The sequence below is a fragment of the Hevea brasiliensis genome, chromosome 15 (assembly GCF_030052815.1).
Source record: "Hevea brasiliensis isolate MT/VB/25A 57/8 chromosome 15, ASM3005281v1, whole genome shotgun sequence".
NCBI classification, from domain to species: domain Eukaryota; kingdom Viridiplantae; phylum Streptophyta; class Magnoliopsida; order Malpighiales; family Euphorbiaceae; genus Hevea; species Hevea brasiliensis.
Genome location: NC_079507.1, coordinates 46,405,681 through 46,426,163, shown reverse-complemented (window position 1 = coordinate 46,426,163; position 20,483 = coordinate 46,405,681). Strand labels below are relative to the sequence as shown.

The window sequence follows — 20,483 nt, the reverse complement described above, 5'->3', positions numbered from 1 at the left end:
AGAGGCTCACTTAGGCAATCTTCACCCATAAAAGGTACCTACGACTTGAAAAAAGCACCCAAAGACCTCAAAAGGCACCTGAGACTTGAATAAGGCACTTTAAGACTTGAATAGGGCACCTAAGACTTGAAAAAAGCACCTAAGACTTGAGTAAGGCACCAAAAACCTGAAAAAGGCACCTAAGGAGATCTCTGCCCACTTAAGACCTAGAGAGGCACTTAGGCAATTTTCACCCAAAAAGCCTTAAAGAGGCTAATTCAAAATAATAGTTTGCCAAGACGACAGACCTTGGCAACTGATCTAAAGGCAATAGTCCACCACTTGAAAATTATCAAAGCAATAATTTATCATTTACAATTTATCAAGGCGATAATCTATACTCTAAAAATTCTAAGGTGATGGCCAAAACATCAACATCTTATTAAATGAACCTAAGGATTCATACTTAAGGGAGAGAGGGGATTAATAATATAGCTTACTAAAATATGTATACTTAACCTAGTAACTCGAGTTTTTGAATAGCCTATAAGCCTAATAATTTTTAATGGTTCAGCCACAAGGGTCATTCGGTTGGTTTAACCACTATATGACTCACTAAAAAGGAAAGAATCTCAATCAAAAGATATCAATCTCTATCTTGATGGGATTGTGAAAGATAATGATGCCTATAATTATGCCCTGTAAATAGAAATGTATCCTTACAATTATGTTAACTAATAATTATATAGTTGACTTACCATAACCAACCATCATCTATATCCTATAGAAATAGATCAGATCATCTATGGAGGTAGGTCCTCTCTCCCTAATTAATATGCTCTAATATTCTTTCATATCAACTTTAACTTGAGCACGGAGAAGAGTCTTCACCGAGAACACCCTGGTGAACCTCTCACCTATTTGTTGTCTATTTTGCCAGTCTATGTCTGTAAGAAATTTTCATGGATTGCATCATATATAAAGACATAACTCCCTATAAAAACTCTACATATACAAAGACTCTAAAACAAGGATTCTAGAAAAGTATAGAGAAAAACTTGTTGAAGTTACCAAAATACATACCTCAAAAATTGCACCACAAACTTGAGTTGCAAATGACAAAAAAAAATAGTCAAGAAACTGCACCACAAACTAAAGCTACAAATAAAAAAATAATGTCAGGAAAATAATCCATTAAATAAAAACAAATTTTGAAAGTTGATAATAAAAACCAAAAGAAACTTTAAGAGAAGAAAAAAAAAACTCATAAGGCTTTGAAGAGGCAGTAAGCAAACCAAACATAGACTTTAATAAAGCAACAACCTTCAATACTCTAAAACAATAGATTTAAATCAAGGGAATGTAAAAAGAAGGAATTTTAAATGCAAAGAGTAGCTTTAGATAAAGCTAAATAAAAAGAACAACATTTTTTAATAAAGTCACTAAACAAAAAACAAAGAATAACTTTAAAACACAACAAATATAAGTTTTAAATGTAAAAGGAAGCAAATAAAAATAACAGTTAAAAGTTAGATAAGAGGAGAATGTTGAACCCTAAGAACAATAAAAAAAAAACAGTAGATTTTAATCAAATCACCAAAGAACATGGTAAAAAGTGTAAAAAGATCCATCAAGAGCAAAAAAATACCTTAAACAACAAAAGAAACATGAGATGAGCAACTATATAAAAAAATAAAAATGAAAAGATGAAAAAAAAGTAATAGAGGACATAAAAAAAAAGGAAAAGAACAGAAAGGAAAAAAATATTGACCTCACAAAGCATAAAGATGTAGAACCATTGAAGATATAAAACTTTCTCTCATAACACTCTCTTTTCAAAAATCAAAAGAAAAAAAAAAAGGCAAAAGAATAATGAGGAGAAAGAGATGAGTCAAAAGAAGAAGAAACCACAGAGATATAGCAATAAAAAGTGAAAAATACCTAAATATATGGAACCAATAACTATTCTCTTACAGGTGAAATGCCATTTTTTCGACTTCACTACTCATTATATCTAACAAAGCTATGATCTCATGAGAGCCTATGAACCAATAAAAAAAAAATTCCCCCTTTTTGCCTAACAATAAATTGACACACTTTGTTTCTTGTGCAAATGAGTATACTCACATATGGAGGATGAAGGAAAATGAAAAGGCAGTAAAGCAAAAGCAAATGAAGAAGAAACCAGAAGAAAACAACAACATTTTTAAGAAATGCAAGGGCAGGAAAGTAAATTCATAAATAAAGCATTCAACAAGCAAGACCTAAACAATGGAATACATAATCATTTTGGAGAAGGACAACAAGCAAGTGTAAAAAGAATTTAGAACTCCTCAGCATCTATGAACAAAAGCAGTCCAAATACCCAAACCCCTCACACCCCCTCCTCCCCCCGTCCCCTCCCCAAGGGCTAAACTTCCTCTCAGTTCTTTGTACAGAATTGTAATTTAATTTGATGAAATCAATTTTGATTTCACTATTCATCTCAACTGGTTTTTATTTCATAGGATATTAATATTTATTTACTAAGATTTAAAGGATTTAGTAAATTTAGACTTAGAGGATTTGAGAGTTGATGGCTTGAGTAAGGCATCAGGAGGTAAGGCAACTAAGAATGGTTTTAGTGTGATGACGAGTTTTGGCTTGGATGTGTTAGTAATGACTTTGAATTTATGAGGATTTCTTTATTTTTGGATGAGGGTTTTTGGTATTTTCAAATTTAGTTTCTGAATTTATGGAAAATAAGCTTTGAATTCTATTTATTATGGCTTTAGACAATCTAATGCCACATTTGGTATGCCGTAATGTAAGATAATACAATCATGCTTTTTATTGAATCTCAATAGAAAATATGATTGCATTACATTGCATTATGATCTACCAAATATAGAGAGAGAGATGGGAACAAAGGTACAGTAATGGAGGGTAAGGTGTAGGTGTGGAAGACTGTGTGGTTTGCAAGTGTATAAAGAGGGATACTAAAAAAAATCTTTTAGCAATGAATTCATGGGTCTGTCACTAAATTCACTGCTAGTGTAACATCCGAGGGCTGGTATGTGGGTATAAGAGCATGACCTTGCTGGCAACCTTTTAAGTGAAGGGGTAAGAATGCATTGTCCCATATCAAAAAGGGAGGAAAACATGAAAGTATACATAACGACATGACTCGCCTCAAGGCATAACACGCTTTTAGACCCAATGATGGCCAGACTCAAGGGACAAATTCGTAAGGTCTAGTAGACCAAAGCGTACAATACTTTATAGTTGGGCCGAGGCTTTATAAGTGGTATTAGACTAGGGCTCTAACATAATACTATTATGTCATAACTTAGCCATTGCATGGTATTGTTCATTTTGGCCTTTTAGATCTCATAGATTTCTCTCTTGGTCCTCGCCATCACTGGGACAAAAAATGCGGTATGTAATTAAGTAAGTCACATCCCTATGTCTACTTTCACCTTTCCCTCTCTTCCCTTTCTAATATGGGATGGTTCATTCCTACCCTTTACCTAGAGCCTGTGACAAGTGATTCCACAATAATTATATATATATATATATATATATATATATATATATATATATATATATATATATATATTAGGAAATGAGTCTCATATATTGTAAGAGATGAAATATGTACTTTAGAAGTACTGAAGTATCTCTCGTATTTATTATTATTATTTGGAAAAATAATTTTTAATATACTATTTAGTAATTATTAATTTTAAATTAAATTTAACATATTTTAATTATAAAAATTTAAAAATTATTAAATAAGTTTTAAATTTTTTTAATCATATTTTAAATAATTCTTTTAAAAAGTATATTTAAATCACAATACCTAATAGTTTCTTATTCTATGTTGAGGTTGATTCGGAATTAACCTTATCCTAATCATGGACTATGCTTATTTTCAAAAAATGTCCATGGTAAGTATAAAAAACTATAATTTTATTTTTTTTAATCACATTTCTTACATTTAAATATAATGAATTTATTTTTCCTAAAAAATATTATGAATTTATTGCTTTAAAAAATATACAATGAATTTATATTAATGTTAGTGGTATGCCCTAAAACAATACCATAATGTTGTGTTGTAAACCTAATTCCCAACAAATGGCTTTAATGTTTCTTTTAACTCAAATATGCTTAAAGTTAATAGAACAATCCTTTAGTTTCTTGTTGGAAGTTTCATTCTCAAAGAGTTAAGAATATGAGTAAAGGAACTATTTGGTATAAGTGCTATGAAGAATGGTTCACAATCGATGATATTTTGTTGGACATAATTTATCCGACAAGACTATCACCTCTTTCTGTATCCATATATTAGTATAAGATACTAACAAAAGTGGAATGGTAAGTTTCATGCTATCTAATGACATTGTGATGTTGTGACAAATACAGCGGGCACTTATAAGATAAGTAAGTCAAACCAGTGGTGAATAGATGGTATATACATGGAGTTCACTCTTGTCAATTATTGTTATCTAGATCATAATAGTGCACATAGTCCCTTGACCTGAGATGACATAGTTATCTCATGTATAAGTAGTCTTTCATGTACAATGTATGGGTATACCAGTGTGTGTTAGGTCTGATTAGTTATATATATGAAAATAGATGCACAGTCAAGATGAGATTGATTACCCTAAGTAAATAAGAATAAAGCCCTATGCTATCTGCATTGTTATTGATAAACAAAGTTTTTTCCAGGACCGTTTAACTTATTCATAAAAGAATTTCTGATGGTAAGTCTTATTAATAAAGAATTGGAATTTAAATGAGGACATATGATCCAAAGCAATTAGGGTTTTGGCATATACCATTACCCTAGCGAAGTTCAAAACTTTATAACGAAGAGATTTTAGTTCATGGTATGTATGATAAGATTTTAAGGAATGGGATGAATTTTATTCATTTCTAGTTGGGCAATCATGGAACACTATACTAGATGTCAACCATGATTTATAAGAATCAAGAGTACTATGAAAAGGGAATTTTACTTTAGGAAAGAGTTCCAGTAATTTTAAAAGTTAATATCATATTCTCATTGTCAATTACTAATGGATCTAAGAAATCAAACACATAACAACTAATGTGATCAAGACATAATTAATTTGGTTAGTTGATTAAATGGTTTAATTGATCAATTAAATTAATGAATTTAGTGTACAATTAGATTGCAAAGTCCCTAGTATGGCTTGAAACTAAATTCAAATAATTGGGTTTATGAAAAGAAAATAAGCTAATATTTAAAATGTTTAAATATAAGCTTAATTAATTAAAGGTATTTAATTATGATATAATTTATATTAGATATAAATTATATTGTGAGAAGAACAAATATGGCTTAAATAGCTTACAAAGCCAAGAGAGAAATGTGGGTTAATGGCTTAGTAATGATATCACATAAGATGTCATGTGACACCATAAGATGGTGAAAACTCATCAATTTAATTTAATGAGAGGAAGACACTTGTAAAAGTTGTCTCCTTAGTGGAGAACACTCATTCTTCACTAAATATGTTTAGGGATTGTGAATCTCTAAATTTTAGAGAATTTCACCTACTTTAGGGACACGAGAATCCCAAATTATAAAAGGCTAACTCACATGTGAAAAGGTAATGAGATAGAAAACTATTTTACTTCTTCCTTTTTTTCTCAACCAAAAGCCTAATCTTTTTCTCCTTTTTTTCTACATAAAGATTTAAGAGAAATTAAAAGTTTTTACTCCTTAATCAAAGTTAGAGAAATTGTTTTTCTCATTATCTAAAAGGAAAACCTAAGAAAGCCCATTCCCTTCTTCTGTGCTAGCTTGGTTGAAGAAAGGAGAGTGCACTAAGGGAGGATTTTGTTCAAGAGTTGAGTCAAGATCACGTATTTCGTGTGGATAGAGGACCTACGCTTGGAGGTTTGCTTCTTGGATTTGTGGTTGACTTGTGATTCAACGCCCTATCGAGTAAAATCCATAAACTTAAGTTTAGATTAATTAGGATTTTTTTAATCTTAATTTTCCTAATGGCAAAATAGGCTAAAAGGCCAATTGAGGTTACAAGAGTTATAACCATTGGTTGGGCATGTTAATTGTTAACATAGAAATGAGAAACTAGTTGCATGTTATGTATGATGCATAGGTTAATTAAAATTTAAAATTGCGTAATCCCAACCCCAATGCTTCCACTATGCCTTCAATTAAAACAATTTTTACTTTTAAATAAAATTATCAATATATTTTAAAATAAAATTTTAGATGTTATCATTTTTATTTAGTTTTGTAGACCAATCAAACATGCCTAATTCATGACAAAAACATATTTTTTTTGCCAATTGAAAAAAGACAAATCGTTAGCTCTACAATAAATAAATTATCTTGAGCTGAAAACTAGTTGCTTTTGAACATAATCACCATGATTTGCAAGTCACAATCATAAGTTGCGACTTGCAAAGACTTTCTCCTGTTAGCAATGTCATTAAAAATTATTAGTTTACACTCAAGTTGGAATTCATATTCTCAACTTTTCTCAGACCTCCAATTCGAATTATCTACTTTGGCTGAGAAAGTGTTAGATGGCAAAATTCACACACCTTCGATAACTATTTTTCTTCTCACCCTATTAGTTAACAAAAAATAATAATAAATCCCCCATTCAAAAAAAAAATATAGTTTTATTTTTAGGTGGTTGTTCTCATGTTGTTTCTTTTTTTTGACTGTTTAACTTTAGATTTCTTATAGTTACTAGGGTGTGGCTACTATAAATTCAATATCATATGAGAATGAGCTTAATAATTATTAGACTAAATATTTGGATCTAGATTCTTGCACTCATTGCACGCACTTTAATTAATTTGCACAAATCTCAATATAAAATTATAAAATCTTGGACAATAAAGAAAATGGTTAATTTTCTTTGTAGCAACTAATTTATTTTTAGCTATTAAGTGGCTAGTTCTTGTAATAAGTTAGCTAGTTTTGTATTTTAGTTTCAGTTGAAAGCTAGCAGTTTAGTTACATCATATTTTTCTTTTCCCACTTCTCTGTAACGATTGCTAGTATAAGTAGCTTAGCTACTCTTTTTTGCAGTAATGGGAAAGTTATTTTCTCTCTCAATTAGTTTTATAATATGACATTAGTGCTAACCTTGTTTTAATATTGGGCCACTCATAAATATTTAATCCCGCAAATTTTATATTTCAGATATTCGTGCCTAGGCATGAAAGGTTTATTGTCTCACATCAACTGGGGTATAAAGTAAGAGTACTAAATATAAAGACTTAGGTAATTATCCCCCCTGATCTAACTTTTAAGGTTGAACTAGACCTGATCCTTTTCCCTAAAATGAGTTGTTGGAAGTGGTGAGTAGAATTTATTTAAATTGAAAAATAACCAATTGAATCGAATTAAATTAGAAATTTAATTTTGTTTATTAGATAATTCATTTTGGTTTAGTTTCAAATTTTTAATATATAAAATCAATTTAATTAGTTCAATTTTCAAAGCATTTTTTTTTTTTCAAAAAAACCCTCGAAATAATTTCAAAAGTCGCATAAAATTCTAGAGGATTCCATACGACGATGTTGTTCTTATTCAAACTCCATGTAGCTTAATGAATAACAACATATGAAAAATCCTGAAGGTCTTAAGTTTGATACTCACCTCCAACATAAATGTTGTTCTTCTATTGACTTAAATACTCCAATTAAATCCAAGTCATTCTTTTCAGATGATCTTAATCATTTAAATTATACTATATATTCATAGCATTTTTTTTGTGTAATTGACTTTGACTAAGACTCGAATTCAAGACCTCACAATTTTGGAGAAAACTTCAATACTACTCTCATTAATATATATCCATAACTTTTAGTGAAACCTTAGCTTCCCCAATCCTCATCTCTTATCTCTTCTTTTTCTCTCTAGTCTCTACCATCTCTAACTCTCTTTTTTTTTTCTCACAAAAATCTGAAACCTAACTCTCATTTTGCCTCCTTTTGCCTCAATTAACCCCTAAAGACACAACTTCTTTCTTCTCCTTTCTTCCATCTACATATGATCTATCTCTCTTCTTCCTTAGCTAGAGAAGGCAAAGGACCAATGCTATTCTTGTTGAAAACATATGACGTGGTAGATAAATCGTCAACCAATGAGATCATGTCATGGAGTTTGAATAAGAACAACATCGTCGTATGGAATCCTCTAGAATTTTATGCGACTTTTGAAATTAAAGCTTGCACAAGGATCTAGCAAAGTTTTGGTTCATGAAATTGTTTTAGATTGGGTTGTTTTTGTTTTCGCATTCTTTGCTTCTAAGAAATTTTGTTTTGTTTAATTGAAGTTAATGCTATTTATCTTCTTTTGTTAGTGTGTTTTTGTGATGTGATTTGGTCTAAAAGGTATTAAATCATTTGGTAGTTTGCATTTCATTATGATGTTTAATTGATGACATACTGGAATTCATGTTTAATTGATTTTATAGCATTTTCAACACATAACTGAATCAAAACGAATCAATTTGGTTTGGTTCAATTTAATTTTTCTTGTTATTTAGTTCTTTTTAATAAATATTAAGTTTTATTTTTCTAGTTTTTCAAATAAAATCAAATTGAATTGATCAATGCTTACTCCTAATTATTGCCCTTTCCTCCTTATTAAAATAAATAAAAGATTTATTAGCCTTGGAATTTTATCCTGGGCTTAAACAAGAGCCTAGTCAAGGTTTAAGTCTGAATCAAACTGCAATTGACTGGTTAAAGTAAAAATGGTCAAAATCGAATTTGACCAGAACAATATTAAAACAGACTAAAATTGACCAGTTTGGTTTCATGTCAAAATCAAAATTTTCACTTTTAAAACTATTAAAAAAATTTTGACTATTAGATTTAATCAAATTGGATTGAATTGTATGAACCAAACCAAAATTTGAAATGAGGTTACGTTTGAGCATAATGCAATGCAATCAAAATTGTAATGTAATATACCGTCATTATATTTTACTATTTGGTTGCAAAATAAAAATATAAGTAGTGTAATGTAATAATAATTTTTATTTTAATATTTAATTTATTTATAATATTAATAATAAGTGGTATTGTTGCAGTGATGGGTAATAGAGAGATATAAAATTATTCTTGAAGCCTTCATCTACAAGCTTAAACTTTTAGATTAAGTGGTTCTTTGACATGGTATCAAAGCAGCATAGCTTTTAAATTGAGTGGTTCTTTGACAATTGATAGTTGAGTGGTAGTGATGGCTAAGTGGTGATTGTAGTGGTGACAAGATGAGGTAGTGGTTATGGTAGTGGCCAAGTAGTGGTAGAGCTAACAATAACTAAGTAGTGATAACAGTGAACAAGTGATGGTGATAGCAATAGCGATGGTGGTAATAGGATGGTGGTGGTAGTGGTTGTTGTAGTGGTGACAAAGTAGGAGTAGTGGTGGTAGTATCAATGGTGGCAGTAGCAATGGTGTTGGTGATAGTATTGATGATAAATACAAAAAAATCAAAATAAGTAATCATCATTGTCATTCCATTACATAAATTTTTTTTAATTTTACTAAATAATGTAATTAAATATACAATGTAATAGCGATTACATTACAACTTTAATTACATCATACCAAATATTGCCTGAAATTAAGAGGTACCCTTCAGTTCAATTTTGAGTCTCTGAACTTAGAACTGGAGTTGGGTTGCACCCAGGTTTAATTGGGTTGCATGATAGGGGTGACCCTCCCATTCCCTCTTAAGATAACATAACAATAACTGTGTTGATCTTGAAATTTGACCTTAGGATTTTGTTGAAATTTGATCTTGAAATTAGGATAGTAAATGGTTATTAAAAATGGCTACCATTTAAGGGTATATTTATGCATGCTTATTGCATTTGGAATTGGACTGACGCCTCATTGTCGTCACCTCCTAGCTTGCAAATGGGTACAAATAGCTTAATGCTTGCCTATTCTAGCAAGCAATTACTATATATATGACTTGAGAGTTCTCCTTTAGTTGATAAAATTGTGTTTATGTTCTCAAATGTTATTTGATTAATACTCAATACTATATTTTTTTTAAACAAAAATGATAATTCATTCCCATTAATCGACGGAGTACAAAATTTCATGAAAAAAATAAATAAATAAATACAACAAAAGCTCACCATATAAGATAAGGGCTGCATCTTACATAAACTTAACCATGAGGGGTGGTTCAGTAAGAGGAGGGCTACTCCAGTCATGTAACCCAAGCCCAATAAGTTCCAAATTAAATAAAAAAAAAAACTTGACTTTTTAGAAAAATAACATTAAACCATGTAAATTAAGGAAAATTTTCAAGATAATTTATTCTAATTAAATTGGGTTGCTTAGCCTGGCTCAGTCTAGTGTCTGAAGCATAAAACTCACGTGGTAGACCCAAGTTTAAGTACCCATTCTCTTAGTCCCTTACTCAGAAAAAGAAAAAAAAAAGTAAATTGTGTTGAGTATAGGAATATATTAGAATTATGACTCAAAATCTTAATAGAATTTAGAGAGACCTTTTTTTAATTTGAGTGTGAGAAATATTCTTAATAGGATGGAGAAATATTTTTTTATATAAAATAAACCTTTATTTTAGTGTTATTTCTAAACTGAATGGGATTTCTAATTAAATTAGGAATGAGGTGAGTGGAACTATTATTTAGCTTTCAGCTCATAGAGTGGGGGTTGTTGCCCATTGTAGAGAAATGTTTTGTCAATTGTTGAGAATTGACTTTGCCAATTAATGAGGCGCTCTTGCCCATGCATTCCTAAGGCTGCAATTCCATGGAAGAAAGAGGGTTCGGCCTAAGGTGGAAAGGGCATAGTCCAAGGGGAAGAGACTATTATCTACTGTACTTAAAGATGCCATGTATAAGGTAGTAAAGGTAGCAATATTTGTTGGGCTATGATACGCTGGTTTTTCTTGGGTATAATTGGGTTAATGGATGAAATAGATTTTAGGGATGATTATGTTTGATTATTATGGAAGATGGCATGCTTACGGACATGCCCTATGTGGAGAGAGTAAACTACCTAAATATTATTATTATTATTATTATTATTATTATTATTTATAGTTTACACGCTTATGCGGTGCATACGGAGTAATTTAGCTTGAACTGCTACCATTTGATAAACAACAAACTAATATTGATCATACAGACTAAACAAACTTTCTGAAGAGGAAACATGGCAATTTCGATGGTCCAGTGGGCTGAAAAAACCTTGCCATAAAAGAACTATGTCAACATCAACCAATCGAAAACAAAACCATGAACCATGCAGTTTTGGTCCACTTTTTCTTTCTGCAAAATATCAAATAAAGACAACAGAGAGCATTTTCTTTGATGGAAGTGTGAAGATATATCATATGGGCTAACCGTGTATTGACAGAATCAAGCAAATAAGCTTTAGGCTTCATCAGGAAAATGAAAGCTAAGTATCCAATTTCTTTAATAAATCTGTGATAAGGGTTCTGGTTTTGCTTCCTTAATCTACTTGCATAACAAGAATCCAAAGAAGAAGAAATCAGTCGGAGGCGATTCCTACAAGCTGCATGAGCGTTATTACTTCTTTAGGGAATATTTTATCAGCTGATTCCATAGGAAACACCGTAAAGAGTTCAGAAATCCATGGAAAGAACTCGATCAAGCGATGAATCCAAGAACATGCTAAGCGATGGATCCAAGAATTTGCTGAAGCTAAAATATGTATGCACTGTTTACACCAAGCTGTCATGTATATGCTCCTCTTATCACATAATAAAACAAAAGGATATGGGGAATTCTGGAGTATTCTCACCAGAATAAACCAAATAAATTTTGATTTACTTCAGAATGTCTCGGTGATTCAATGTTCAAATGTCTTTTTTCTTAATTTACTTTTATCTGTTTGCATTGTCTACTATTGAAGGAGATTTCACAAAGAACAGTTTTGGCTGCAACAATTTGTGGGGCACCCCTTAAGAACTATAGACAGAATATTGATCATGTTGTGCGATCCAAACTCATATGAACTACTGACCTAGATCACTGATAGCAATGGGAATTACTTGCTAAATCAATAAATATATGACTGAAATTAAATTCATCAAATTGAAAAATAAAATTCCAAATCCAATAGTACCTTGCTGCAATTTGGTCATTGAAATGATCTATTGAAATTAGAAACCATTACCACATTAGGAGTTGCCAAAAAAAACACACACACACATTCACCACTTACCACAAACATCCAACCAGCTGCAGCAAGTGAATCAAGAAAACAGGAAAAAACAAAGAAAGAATATATATATATATATATATATATATATATATATATATATATATATATATATGAACCATTGTTTTTAAGACCTTAGCGCTGGTAAACAGAATATGGACATAATTTTGGGCTCACATTGCTTTGAAATCATCGTCTCCCTTGTTTTTGACCTTGGAGAATAGCTGTTGCAGCAAAAAGAACAAAAAATAAATAAATAAATAAAGGCCAAAAGATTCACACATATTATATATATATATACACACACATTGTTACAATCATCTGCAGTTATAAGCAACCACAGGAAGATAGACCACAGAAAGAAAGAAAGAAAGAAGAAATATATTCCAAGAAATGAAGCAAAACATGGAAATGATAATGATGAAGAATGAAGAAAACCTTGGAAGGCGCCGCATGTGCATGGCAGAAGGTGAAACCAAGGCAACTCATGTCAAAAGAAGGCGCAGAGATTCAGCTGCAGTTGCACTTGGGGTTGATGAAAATCAGAGTCAGCAGCTGCCACAGCAACAAACTGATCAAACTTCTGCTTCTACCACTGTGAAAAGAAGTTCAAGATTTCGCGGCGTTAGCAGGTCAATTAAAGAAACTTTTATATTACATAACCTCTCTTCTAAATGAGTCACTAACATAGATAAAATTGAACAGACATAGATGGACAGGTAGATTTGAGGCTCACCTGTGGGATAAGCTCTCTTGGAATGTTACACAGAAGAAGAAAGGAAAGCAAGGTTGATAATTTTAGATTATTTTACTTTTCTTGCAATTGTCCATTTTAATTTCATTTCCAAACGCTCACATTTTGTTTAATTTATAATCATGAACTGGATTGTGATTGGAAACTGATTCCGGGACTCAACAGTTTACCTTGGTGAGTACTCTTAACAAGTACTTTGTTTAGGCTCTTTAGTTATATATCTACTTCATGGACACAGTGACTAAATTATCTTGAATTTATCAGGAGCTTATGATGAAGAAGAATCTGCAGCAAGAGCATATGATTTAGCTGCATTGAAGTATTGGGGAACATCAACTTTTACCAATTTTCCGGTACTTAACTCATAAATATGTGAAACTCATATCTATATTTGCATATTCAGAGAATTGCATAATATAAATGACATAATTTGACATCCTAGATGCAATTTTGCAGATATCAGATTATGAGAAAGAGATTGAGATAATGCAAACAGTAACAAAAGAGGAATATTTGGCCTCTTTGAGGAGGTAGGGCTTCATAAACCTTGTATGTACCTTTCTGCTGATAGTAATCCATGTCTACTTTCTCTAACATTCTCTGGATTTTCTTGCTACAGAAAGAGCAGTGGCTTTTCAAGAGGGGTATCCAAGTACAGGGGTGTTGCAAGGTGAGTTTCTTCTTGACTTGATAAGCTGACTTCTCAGCTATCGCAAATGGATAGCAAATTCTAACTGTTCTTTTATGGGATAATATATATATGCAGGCACCACCACAATGGGAGATGGGAAGCAAGAATAGGAAGAGTTTTTGGAAACAAATATCTTTACCTCGGCACCTACAGTGTGTTACGCCTAAATCATTCTTCCAATTTCTTGTGATTAATATTTGTGCTTGGATGAAATTTGATACACATAAGCCAAAGCCAAAAAGAAATAGAAGAAACAATAACTTGATATTTCATCACAGGCACACAAGAGGAGGCTGCTCGGGCCTACGACATCGCTGCAATTGAGTACAGAGGGATTAATGCAGTGACCAACTTTGACTTGAGCACTTACATCAGATGGCTGAAGCCAGGAGTAGCTGTCCAAGTTGCAGCAAATGAAACAGAGACAGTTATAGATCCTCAGACATTGCCATCCACTAATAGCTACATTGCAAGAGAAGAATCTAAACCTTCATTCCTCAGCACTACTCAGTTCAGTTCAGATTACCTGGACTCCCCTCAAAAACAAGAGGTTTTCCAAAACAATATCCCTGTTAGCCCTTGCAACAAAGCTTCATCACCCTCTGCCCTTAGTCTCCTCCTTCGATCTTCCATATTTAAGGAACTAGTGGAGAAGAATTCCAATGTCTCCGAGGAAGATAATGATGGGGAAGAGACAAAGAACCGACCACAAATAGGCAGCGATGATGAGTTTGGTGGGATCTTTTACGAAGGAATTGGCGACATCCCATTTGCATACTCCAACAAAGAAAGCTTAGATTTGCAAGAAAGAGAACTTCACTTCGTTTTTTGATCAGAAAAGAAAGTGGACTTGGTACAGCAATCTGTAAATTCCTCCATTTTGTCAATTAGACAGTAATTGCAGGTGCTTAAAAATCTGCCGTGCTTTCTGTATTTGTGGATTACAGGTTCCTTCTGTTAATATGCAAGACTTTTTTTTTTTTTTTTTGTCCTTTCCTCTTTGCCTTTGTTCACATTTGTGAGTAAGGTTTTGGCTTATACAGAAATATGAATAAGGGTTTGGCTTATGAAGCAATAAAATTTTTCTTCCTGCCCTTATAGGTATTGATGGCAGAATGTCTTCCAAGAACATCCACAGTTCAGCCCCCAATCTCTATTTTGTATCAAAACTTATCTATAAGTGATTCCATGATCCAAAAACGTATAGTTTATTTGATGCAGTATTGGAAGAGGAACCAACTTAAGAATTATATTCATTATAAGATTAGAAAGTTTAAATTTACATTGTTTAAAAATTCTATTATTATTTAAAAATATTTATAGAGACATATTAGGAAGGATTATTTTATTATATTTACTAAATTAAGTTGTTTTTTGATTCCTAATCCTAGAGCTTATTATGATTATTATGGCTTACTATTATGATTATTATTGAGAACTAACAACAATTTTGAGAATTAGTTTCTCTAGAGAATTTGTTTCTCTTGATGCTTTAGTTTCAATTTGGTATCAAAGCCTTGAAAAAAGTCTTACCCCTTCTTTCTATCTCCCTTTGAAATTTTTTTAATCTTACTGTTTAAAAAAGAAAATAAAAAAGATAAATTATAATTTAGTCTCTAAGATATGGTGGAACATATAATTTAGTTTCTTTATTTAATTTTCCATCTAATTGACCATTAATTATAACAAAAATATCAAAATGCCCTTAATTCAATATTTTCTAACCGAAACGATTTAGTTTTTAAGGTTTTATATTATAAATAAGATAGTCCATTGATTTGAACTTTATAAACAAAATAATATCTTGATTTAAACTATTTTATTTGTCATACAAAATTTCAAGAACTAAATTATTTAAGTTATAAAATATATAAAGTTAAAGACATTTTGATAATTTTACTATAACTAAGAGTAAATTAAACAAAGGGAAAATTAAGGTAAGGATATTTTTTTCAAATTCTCTTCCTACTAAATTGAAGAGTTTTTCTGTTGAAATTATAATTGATTTTCTATGTTCAGATATTTTCAAGGATGTAAAGGAAAGCTCTAAAGTTCATTTTATAGAGTTGCGTTTTCTCCAAAATCAAGACTCGAGGTCAAATTTTCTTTAACAAATGAAAAATGTAGTATTAAAAGAAAATCAATTTATAGGAACAATAATCATTATAAAATGTATAAGGTTAGAATTACATTGTTTATAGGATTTCTCTTATTATTTGTAAGATTCTATTGGAATTTACTATTTTATTTTATTTAGGAAATTAAGTTATTTTGATATTTCTAATCCTAATATTAGTAGAATGTATTTTATTACAACTTATTATCATGATATGAAAATTAATAAAAATTTTAAAAATTAAAGTTTTTTTAGAGAATTTATTTATCTTTCTTGAGAATTTATTTCTCTGTCCCTTAGTTTCTTCTGATTCTGCATCATTAGTCATCTTTATTTATCTTTCTTGAGAATTTATTTCCCTTTATCCCTTAGTTTCTTCTGATTCTGCATTATTAATCATCACTTTAGCTAAGGACTCATGATGCATTAGGCATAGAAATAAGGGAAGGAGGAGAAGAAAAGAAAATGGACCAGAAATTTCCACAAGAAATCTGGCTCAAGAGACACATCATTTCAACCCATTTTAGCCACACAAGGTTTGGGTGATTGGAATTACATCAGGAAAGCATCCACAATACAAGGACAAGATAAATTTAACAATCCTCTTAGCTATTCTAACTTCAAAGAGCCTCTTACATGAATTACAGCAGAACAAGGGGTGTGCCTTCAACCATGTCTTACCTCTATCATAAAGCTTCCATGCCACCTGTTAAACTGATGAGATCACTTTCAGAGCTTGCCCTCACATTTTCATCAAGATCTCTATAGTCACCATTGCATTACCTGATCTTTGATTCAACTCACCCTTTAATAATGTCAATTACTAACAAATCAAGATTTCTTAAAAAAGAAAAAAAATAGCAGAGCATTATTTTCAAAGCTATAAAACCTAAATACACTTCAAAAAGCTAAGGTGCCACACTGAGTACTGATTTTTTTATGAAGGCTATGCTATTGCCTCAAGCCCTTTTCAATGCTTGAAGATATGTTCTATGATTAGTTGAAGGCTCCTCCCTTCCATCTCTTTTAAAAAATACTCAACAAATCTACCGCCTCCACAATGACAGGCGCCCATAGCTTGCTAACAATAAACTAATGTGGTTTCAAAAATTTGGCAATACACTTCAAGAGACGAATTGTTATCGATATAAGTATCATTCAAAGCATTATAAGTGTAGCCCAATGGTCGAGTGTTTACCTTAACCATGCATGAGACCAGGAATTCAAAATCTGACAGACCTCTACCCTTTAAAGAAATGAAAATTTTCCTATGTACCAAAGAAAAAGTATTAGATGCCTACTATTAGGGACTATTTCTACAGGTACCTGATGGACCACCCAAGGCATAAAGAGATAAAATCAACATTTAACAGGTAAAAGTAATATAAAATACAAAGTTAGACAATAATGAGAAAATCAACAGGCAACACTTATTGAAAAGGCACCAAAAAGGTAGAGCATAGGCAATGACATGTAAATGCAAGACGATAAATCCTCAAATAATTTAATGTAGCAAGCCAAGCCTCAACAGAACGCCACCTAAGCATTATGAATTATGGCTCTAAAACCCAACAAGCATTCACCAAAATAGTAAGTAATTGAACTCTCAAGATTGGGGAACAACTTGGAATTGGATGAGGTCTACTTGAAAACAAAGCTTGTGAGTGTTAAAAATTTTCACAAAAAAGGCAAGCTAATACCAGTATCATTCCCCACATGGTCGAGTTTTGATGGGAGATGCACCTAAATTTCAGGGGAGCAAGGTTATTTGCTGGTGAGCCTTAAATTCCTTACCCATCTCAAAGATTTAATATTCCTACATCTTCAATCAGTGTACAAATCAGAATTGAATAACATCAAAAACTGTTACAGATAATGCCCACTTACCAAACTTCATGAAAGGAAGCAAATATACTAGGAGGGAAAGGTGAGTGAACCAAGCAAATCAAAGTCCATAACACCAAAAATTCCATTAAACTGCATTACCACTGGTATCCATCTAGAAAGTCATGCAATTACAGCATAGAATTCAAATAACAGAGTAACAGGGAAAATTATCAGGTTAAACTGCTGTAAGAATTCTAAGCAAACTGAACACTAGAATTTTGAAATTGCGATTTTCCTCACAGACATACACACGTTGCATAGCGTTCAAATGATACAAATGTCTATTCCTCTAAAGGGCATCAAAACTGCTTTCTTTTATTTCTAAAAAGTTTGTCTCTTTTGGCATAAACATAAAAAAGTGCAAAGAACCCTATTGCAGACATTGAAACTGAGCCCCAGGGAAATGGTGGATCCTTGAAACAAAGCAGTGATGCCTCCAATTCCTGGGATGCATGGTAAACAAGAGAATGAATGGCATACAGATCATGGTCTGAGGACCTCAAGTAATATAAAGCCATCTCAAAGTCCAAATGAGACATTGCTGAAACTGCTTTGTCCAGCTTGTACCTGAACAAGTTCCATCTTTGTATAAACTCAACATGTTGATTCTGTTTAAGGAGATTCCTGTCACCACCATGTGCTGCTATAGACTCAAGGACATCAATAGCACTTGTTATGCTGTAATTCAGTGACGTCAAAAGTACATTTCTCCTTACAGCATCCCTCTGCACAAAAGAAAGTGATGAAGTCTCTGAGAAAGGCCCGAATGGTGTCTGCCCAACACTCCAAGTATAATCCACCAAAGTATTATTATGCCTTGAACTCCATAACAAATGTGTTGGTGACACTCCCCACATGCTCTGTAGAATTGAACCAACAACCGGTCGCTCAATCTCTCTTGTATGCGTAAACACATGACGTCCATTGCAGCTATAATCACTCACAGTCTGAGTAGTCTTCGTCCTCACTGCAATAACCATATCTCTGAAAGCAACTGATTGATGATACCGATCAAGCAACAATAATGTATTATAATCCAAATCAAACACATAAACTGGAAGCACTCTGCCAAAATCCTCCTCAGGGATTCCTGCCATCCTCCTAAACTCCTCAGCAGAATCAGACAATATTTGATGCAACCTTTTTGAGTCCAAATACTCACTCACAATCAAAGTATAGTTATCAAACAAAAACCTTGAAGTGTACGAATTAATAGACCTCGAAATGGCAAATGAGCAAATCGGACAATCAGCATATCTAATTCCATAATTCCTAAATACCAAAGACTGGTCTCCTAACAACAACCCACCCTCGTCAACCTCATCCCTGAAGGTCCTCTCAATAGCTTTCCAATCCAATCCACTTGAATCCTTTTCAGCCTCAGACCCATAAACATGTATAAACTCAACTATCAAAGAACTCTCAAAATGAACAGGAATTCTCAAGGAGGGCACAAGTAGAACCTGATAAGCACTCCAAATCAAAGAAGCCAAGTCTGCAAGCAGCGCCTTTTGTGACTTGGGTCCCCCGTGCATTGCCGCTAGAGGGTGAAATTCTCCTCTAGGCAAAACCCCATCTCCGGATAAAGCAGGCCCATAATCCACAGGTCCAGCGGAGAGGTCAATCCAGAGATATCTCTCTTTCCCAGTCCAGATAGTTCCCAAACATTTCGTGAATCCAGGAGAGGAATCTCCAGGTGTATAACTATAAGCATAATTTCTCGATTGGGAACCTAAAGAAAGCAAGTAAATATAAATCCCTTGAACGGGTTTTTCCTTATCGAATTCTTGCCTGATGATTTGATCAATAGTATCATAAGGAATGGAGAGGAGAGGAGAACGTAGCGAAGAAGGCGTGGCAGAAATTGCCGATTTAAGGGCTTCGAAGAGACGGGAGGAAAGGGAGGGGCCGGAGTGGGAAATATCGAGGTGGGGAGAATGCTTGATGGCGAGGCGGTGGGAGTGGTGGTGAGGTGGAGGATCGGTGGTGATGACATGGAAGTGGTCGGAGGTGTGTGCGGTGGAGAGGAAGGAAGTGAGGAGAGAGGAGGAATCAGGAGCGAAAGAGGAGCCAACGAGACGGATATGAAGGGAAAGAGGGAGTGAGATGGAGAGAAGGGAGGAGATGAGGGAAGGGATGTGAGGATGAGGAGAGGAAAGAAAGAGAGATTTTTTGAGCGAGGAAGGTACAGATTGGAAGGAGTCGTTGGTAGATTTTGGGTCTACGCGCGATTGCTGAGAAAGGAAGGTGTCTAGGCCTGGGATTGGAGCTGAGGTCGTGGAAGTGAGGAGTAGGAGGAGGAGTATGGTGGTGGTGGTGGTGGTGGTGGGCATTTTAAAGAAATTAGGGTTTGAGGGAGTAGAGGAGCGAGAGATGATCCGGTAGGAGATGGCGGTGGCCTGTCGAGAGAGGCCTGAGATTTGGATGGAAGAGCGAAGAAAGAGGGTAAGGAGCCTCAAGTCAACAGAGGTCGGGTCGGTATGCCATATGCGCATGCTAGCGGGTAAATGTTAGAGAAATTTACAATTTGATACATGGGTTTTGTCCTATGTTACATTTTAATCTCTGAATTTGATAAATTAATTACCCAGCCCTCAAGTCTTGTAATGTATTACACTTTTTTAATTTTTTTTAAATTAATTATTTAATTTTTAAATTTTACACTATATTATTTTTCAGTCTTTATAATTTTAATATATATAATAATTTAGTCATTTTATCAATGTATAAAATTATTGTAAACATTAAAATTAGAAGATTAAATTATTTTATATATTAAAATTATAGAGATTAAATAATTTATTTCTCAAAATTTAAAA

At 32.8% G+C, this 20,483-nt stretch overlaps 2 protein-coding genes and 1 long non-coding RNA gene across 3 annotated transcripts; 1 reads left to right on the top strand and 2 right to left on the bottom strand.

Annotated features, from left to right (window-relative positions):
* Nucleotides 1-12,331: 12,331 nt before the first annotated feature.
* On the bottom strand, nucleotides 12,332-13,943 carry LOC110643573 (uncharacterized). Its single transcript, XR_002492660.2, has 3 exons — nucleotides 13,528-13,943; nucleotides 12,655-12,811; nucleotides 12,332-12,440 (listed from the first exon to the last, which is right to left on the bottom strand). It is a non-coding gene; the product is annotated as an uncharacterized LOC110643573 (long non-coding RNA).
* On the top strand, nucleotides 12,436-14,493 carry LOC110643572 (AP2-like ethylene-responsive transcription factor At1g79700). Its single transcript, XM_021796017.2, has 8 exons — nucleotides 12,436-12,848; nucleotides 12,922-13,004; nucleotides 13,136-13,144; nucleotides 13,235-13,323; nucleotides 13,427-13,500; nucleotides 13,590-13,640; nucleotides 13,737-13,813; nucleotides 13,940-14,493. The coding sequence occupies exons 1-8, from the start codon at nucleotides 12,610-12,612 to the stop codon at nucleotides 14,491-14,493; spliced, it is 1,176 nt and encodes a 391-aa protein (XP_021651709.2). The 5' UTR covers nucleotides 12,436-12,609.
* Nucleotides 14,494-17,856: 3,363 nt separating this feature from the next.
* On the bottom strand, nucleotides 17,857-20,174 carry LOC110643579 (uncharacterized). Its single transcript, XM_021796029.2, has one exon. It carries the CDS (start codon nucleotides 20,157-20,159, stop codon nucleotides 17,964-17,966), a length of 2,196 nt encoding a protein of 731 aa, XP_021651721.2. The 5' UTR covers nucleotides 20,160-20,174; the 3' UTR covers nucleotides 17,857-17,963.
* Between the last annotated feature and the right edge of the window lie 309 nt (nucleotides 20,175-20,483).

Bases quoted from the DNA above. Each gene is read 5' to 3' on its own strand.
- LOC110643572 (XM_021796017.2), top strand. From the start codon at position 12,610: ATGAAGCAAAACATGGAAATGATAATGATGAAGAATGAAGAAAACCTT. The intron at 12,849-12,921 runs GTCAATTAAAGA...AAAATTGAACAG, and splicing joins AGATTTCGCGGCGTTAGCAG to ACATAGATGGACAGGTAGAT. The intron at 13,641-13,736 runs GTGAGTTTCTTC...ATATATATGCAG, and splicing joins AAGTACAGGGGTGTTGCAAG to GCACCACCACAATGGGAGAT.
- LOC110643579 (XM_021796029.2), bottom strand. From the start codon at position 20,159: ATGCGCATATGGCATACCGACCCGACCTCTGTTGACTTGAGGCTCCTT.